General features: G+C 43.4%; 1 protein-coding gene across 1 annotated transcript in view; it reads right to left on the bottom strand.

The window, feature by feature from the left end:
* The window catches only part of LOC310949488 (plasmanylethanolamine desaturase 1), a gene marked incomplete at both ends in the record, with an annotated part of 56,583 nt that extends 50,583 nt beyond the window's left edge, over positions 1–6,000 (bottom strand). The window contains one exon of the mRNA XM_083916962.1: positions 5,836–6,000. Coding sequence (XP_083773088.1) covers positions 5,836–6,000 — 165 coding nt within the window. The remainder of the gene's footprint in view (positions 1–5,835) is intronic.

A 6,000-nucleotide genomic window follows, 5' to 3' on the forward strand; every position in this document is an offset into this window, starting at 1 on the left:
TAGATCAGGACGCTGGACTGGCCATTTCTACTTAGCCTCCAAATTGAACTTCTTGACTTCTTTACACACTTTGGGTTCAGTCTTTCCCCAGTCCTACGCCCAACATAATGTTTCCATCAGACCCAAATAAACTGAACGTCCTCTCATCACTGAAGTCACTCTGGACCAGTTCTCCTCTGTCCACACAACATGCTCCTCAGCAAAGGCAAGTCCAGCCTTTTTATTCTTTCTGCTGATGAGAGGTTTGGTCACTGCAGAGTGGGCTTTCACTCTAAAAACTCTTAAATGATGAGACACTGTGAGCAGAGACAGATCCTTGCCCTGTTCAGCACTGAACTGATGAGAAACTCCAGCTGCAGTGTTGAACCGATTCCCCATTGAGAGTCATGGGAATAAATCAAGTATTAATAACTTGTTCTCTAATTTGAATTCATATATATATTTATATATATAAATATACACACATTTATATATATATATATATATATATATATATATATATATATATATATATATATATATATATGAGAGGAGGCCGTTCATTAAATGTTTCAAGCGATTCGCTGTCAAGCACGTCATTCAGAAACGGACATGCCATTGTGAAAGACTATTGCTGTCATCACTGACTTCTTTGAAACCTCATTTGAAACTTTATCGGCCATTTATAATCCTCCCGACAATTAAATATATTCTCTACATTTAATCTTAGTCTATAAATCAAACTTCAATATGAACAAACTATCACTATATTAAATGGTTCTAATGAGGCTACCTAAATGGTTCTGTTAAAATAAAAATAATAAAAGACTATTTAACTGACAATGTATCCCTGGTACTTCCATGGTTAATAAAAATTGAATTAGGCTAAATGATCATGGAATAATTGTGAAACCTGTTTGATTTGTGATCGCAGTGACAGCTGACTGAACAGATAAAGCAGCAGGAATAATCAAGCCTGGCTGTTAACAGCACAGAATAAATCTCCATGGTAACTCATGTGCCTGTGCTTTCGTGCAACCGGATCATGGATAAAGTAAGCCAGGATAACCGGAATATCCCGGCTTAATCACTAATCTGGTTTTGGTCAACAGCCCCTAGTCCACATTCATTCGAAACCCAATACAGACAAAATGCCAGAGTTGATGTGATATCAAATGGCAGCAGCGAGTGACATACCTGTTTGGGAATACAAGTACAGATAATCCTGAAAAACCTTGGGCAGGTTTATGTTTGGCATGTTAAGAATGAAACCTGTTCTTGAGATGGAGCCTGACACTGAATACAGACACATTTCTGGTTATGACAACAATTGAAATTAACACAAAACAACGCAGAGAGTAGCCCAGCTGATGAGAAAATATTCTCTGGAAGCTATATTTATTCAACAAGACCACAATGCATGCTACTTTGTGAGGCCTCAGGGTCATGACACAGAGGCAACACTTTGTTGTGATGGAGGCAGGTAATTCTGCCAACAATAACAACCGCTGTCATTTGATTGAAGTACTTGTAGCGTGTGCACCAGCCCTCCTGAAATGATGTCTCCAGGGTCCAGACTGTTGCTTAGTTTTTATTCTGCCAAGCAGTTCTCATTCCTGACGCCTAATCAGAGACTTATTTGGACTGGGACGCCAGTTGAATTTAAACTAGCACTTGGAAGTAAAAAAACAGCAACACTCCAGACCCCAAGGACAGGATTTGAGGATTACTGCTGTAGACTGTGTCACACACACACATCGATTTTGTCACAGGACTACACGTCTCTCCGAGCTGAAGGCAACAACTTCACTAGCATCTAAAAAGTGTACCAATGAATCCTGTGGGAGTTAGGGTCTTTACCTGAGGGATTTGACTGCCAATGCTAGGGGCAATTCAAACATACGTGCACTTGAACAGGTTGGTAATTAAGGCCAAATCTGTTTTCCAAATGTCAAAGGGGCATGTGCAGCAGTTCATTATTGTACTTCCATAAAGTGGGGGGACAAATTCATCAACAAACAGATGCAGTAAGGCTGAGATATCCTGACTTTTAATTCCCAGTACAGGTCAAGCTCCAGAAACACTGGATCGTATATTTCCCACAATGCATCTCAACGGCATTGTTTGTTAGAACCTCCATGCCTGTAAAATGCACATGTCTTAAAAAGAGCAACTCTCTTTGACCCACACACCAAACTGGTGTACTTGCATACAAACATGCACTACCACTGAGTAACTAAATTATGAAATACTTGCTGCTGCTGTTAAACAAAATATAAAATGTGTCAGCGGGCCAGTACAGAAAAGGCCAGAGTTACCCTGAAAGGTCGGTAAAATCTCCACAAGTTTGGACGACAGACAGACATTAAGAGCGTACTCACACTGTCCTCCCGGACCGAGACCCGGACTTTAGGGTACTTGTCCCCCCTCCCTCTCCCCCCCGCGCCCCAGCCCCGTTTGTACTCACACTGCCAGGGCCGGCCAATGCTTCTTGCTGTCCATACGCCTTCAAGCCGTAACACGTCACACGCATTGATCGCGTGTGTGGCTTTGTTTACAAATCTTTCCATAGACCTCGGAGTTTTTGTGCGTCATGTCGACTGTTTTTGAATATTTTCATCCGACCAAATCTGCAGTAAACACTCCACCTCCGCACCACACCAACTTGAACCTTTCACCGCCATTGTTGTTGTTGTTGTTGTTAAATGTCCGCGCATGGTCCGTCCTTCTATTTACATGTCCGAACAGGCGGACATAACGCTACTGCCGTAGGGCTCATGCTCGTACATGTGCAAACGGCTCCGCTAAAGCCCACCTCTTTCAAGCGGGCCGTGGACGATCCGCTGGCCGCAGTTGAGCGCGGAGCGGGTCCACTCACACTGCTTAAAGGTACTAGACTTTAGCTGAAAAAACGGTTTTGGCCGCGGCCAAAAGGACAGTGTGAGCACGCTCTTAGAAGAGTTTGCCAGGTTTTCATATAAATGAGCAAACTAATTGCATGTAAAAATATAATTTTAATGGCTATTTCTGGCGAGATTCCATCCCAGGACACAAATGTTGTGGTTCATGGTCTTGATACTACACCACTAGGTCTTGGGTTAATTAGGAGTATGGATTAGGGATGTCTGGATGGACTGATTTTGCCATAATCGTGAATACATATTGTCACAGTTTTAAGTGTAAGGACTGTAGAAGCTATGATATCTAATGTCCTGATTCCTGCATTGTTGCCCTGTGAAAACAAATCATGTGTCTGCACACCAGTTTGTGTTTGTGTGTGTGAGAGAGAGAGAGAGAGAGAGCGAGAGAGAGAGAGAGAGAGCTATAAAAATGACAGAGGGAACTTACATTCCAACTTTATATCCGCCAAAAGCACTGTTACATCACAATATGTAATAGGTAATAATGATAATCAGTACCAACTGATGTTAATTGACAGAACGAAGGATGGGTGATGCTTGTTGACAAAATTAACTGTACAATTTTTTAATAAAGAAAACAATGGAATGACGGGGGTTGATGCTCTGCAGAGCCTTGAACAAAAAGTGAGTTTGCTACAAACAGCCAGAGGCCAATCTATAATGAAAAAAGACAGCAGTGTTAGATGATGATAAAACAAAGTCCAAATCACTTGCGAAACCAAAGTGCACTATAATCACCCTCCTTTTGGGGAAAAAGGAGTAAAACCTACAACGCTACACAAGCTGCACAACCTTCACCCAGCGAAGTCAGCTGCCAGCCGGCACACAACTCAGGATGAGAGGGAAATCTGAGGCCCTGTTTACACGACAACGCGCATGGTGAAAACGTCAAAATATTTTTTCAGGGGTCTTTCGTTCAGGCGCAGAAAAGGTAAACCCCCTCTAGAGTGCAAATGTTGAAAACATAAAAAGGTAAACCCCCCTCCAGAGTGGAAATGTTAAAAACATAAAAAGGTAACCCCCCCTCCAGAGTGGAAATGTTAAAAATATAAAAAGGTAAACCCCCCTCCAAAGTGTAAATGTTAAAAACATAAAAAGGTAAACCCCCCTCCAGAGTGTAAATATTAAAGACATAAAAAGGTAAACCCCCCTCCAGAGTGTAAATATTAAAGACATAAAAAGGTAAACCCCCTTCAGAGTGTAAATGTTAAAAACATAAAAAGGTAAACCCCCCTCCAGAGTGTAAATGTTAAAAACATAAAAAGGTAACCCCCCTCCAGAGTGTAAATGTTAAAAACATAAAAAGGTAAACCCCCTCCAGAGTGTAAATGTTAAAAACATAAAAAGGTAAACCCCCCTCCAGAGTGTAAATGTTAAAAACATAAAAAGGTAAACCCCCCTCCAGAGTGGAAATGTTAAAAACATAAAAAGGTAAACCCCCTCCAGAGTGGAAATGTTAAATATAAAAAGGTAAACCCCCCTCCAGAGTGGAAATGTTAAAAACATAAAAAGGTAAACCCCCCTCCAGAGTGGAAATGTTAAAAACATAAAAAGGTAAACCCCCCTCCAGAGTGGAAATGTTAAAAACATAAAAAGGTAAACCCCCCTCCAGAGTGGAAATGTTAAAAAGGCTCCAGCGTTTGCGTTAAAAGGTAAAAACACTAAAGTGTGCTCTGATCTGCTCACGCTGGCTCACGTGGAGTACGTGTTTCTGTAACATCCATGTGCAGAGTTCAGGTAAACAAACATGTGGGACTGTTTCCATCAGTAGGACATTCAAGTGTCCTGGGTGGAGCCGAGGCGGTGGGAGGCTGCAGACCGTGCTGCAGATCCCTGTCACACTGTACGGCGTCCTGCTTCTCCGCTGTTAGGGAAAGAAGGAGAAGGACGTTTCGACGCATGCACCAGCTCTTGGTGCTGTTGTGTGGCAGTGCTTCACAGCTCCACCTACACACCTGACATGCACACTACATCCAATTTCACAAACTTTTGCGTCACTGTATGCACACAGATTACCCCCCAAAGAGGCTTGTGTAATCACGGAATAAAAAGTGTGAACGAAACGCCACTTTAGTGTTCCCTTCTCCATCGTCTCCGTCTAAACACGGCCTGAGAGTCTCCTCCATGCCTCTAACCCAAGGAGTTGACTGAGCACACCTTTGCTCAATCAATCACCCATGCAGCAACCTGGAGGAGAGGGAGGACACACACAAACACACACACACACACACTTGCTTGCAGCATGGGAGCATTACGCATATCTGCAGACTGAGCAGGGAGTTGTCGGAGAACATGGATCTCCAGTTTGTGTAGCGTCTAAAAGTGAGTGCAAAGGGTCCAACACATATCACTAATGCACTTATTGGATCAAGGCGTCAGCTTAATGAAATGGAATGGAATGATTACCACTACCTTCCATCATGTTGGAAATCATCATCAGTGAGAACTGTGAAACCATGATATCTCATATGGTGACATCCCTAGTTTGGATGGAAATACACCCCTGGACTCAGTGTGTCTACGGTCAGAAACTGATTGTGAACATTGAGTTGTATGTAGGCTTCAGTAGGTCTTGTGTTCTAGACCTCAGGATGGGTTAATTTCCCCCTGTTGGTCCACTTTGTGTTAAAAGGTTCTGGTGTTTATTCTTTGCTGAGGGAAAATGCTGCCCTTTATTATTCAGTTTATCACAAGGCTTTACAGTAGGGGAGCCAGACTGTCATCTGAATAATAATCAGCCATAATAAGGTCGTGATGATGAATCATAAATGGCATATCATTAACAGTCAGCCTATTGCCACAGTTTCCATCATCACAATCACCCGTGTCCCCCTCATCATGTGGCACTGTGGCTTCCAGGCCTCTGATGTTACCGTGCCTCATGTGTAGCCCCGCTACAGACAACAACAATAACACCAACGACAACAGTCACGTCCTCACCGGGAGAGTAGAGCCGCGCAAGCTGTCGGGCGCCGGCGTGCTGCGGTCCCCAGCGAGGCGCCAGGCTGCGTGCAGCCGCCCCGTGCTCATTCCCGTTCGGATCCTCCTCCGCCATGGACCGGTGCCTGATGTCGGTCTCGGAGAGAAGTGACGCCGCCAT

This window comes from Echiichthys vipera (genome assembly GCF_963691815.1).
Source record: "Echiichthys vipera genome assembly, chromosome: 7".
NCBI classification, from domain to species: Eukaryota; Metazoa; Chordata; class Actinopteri; order Perciformes; family Trachinidae; genus Echiichthys; species Echiichthys vipera.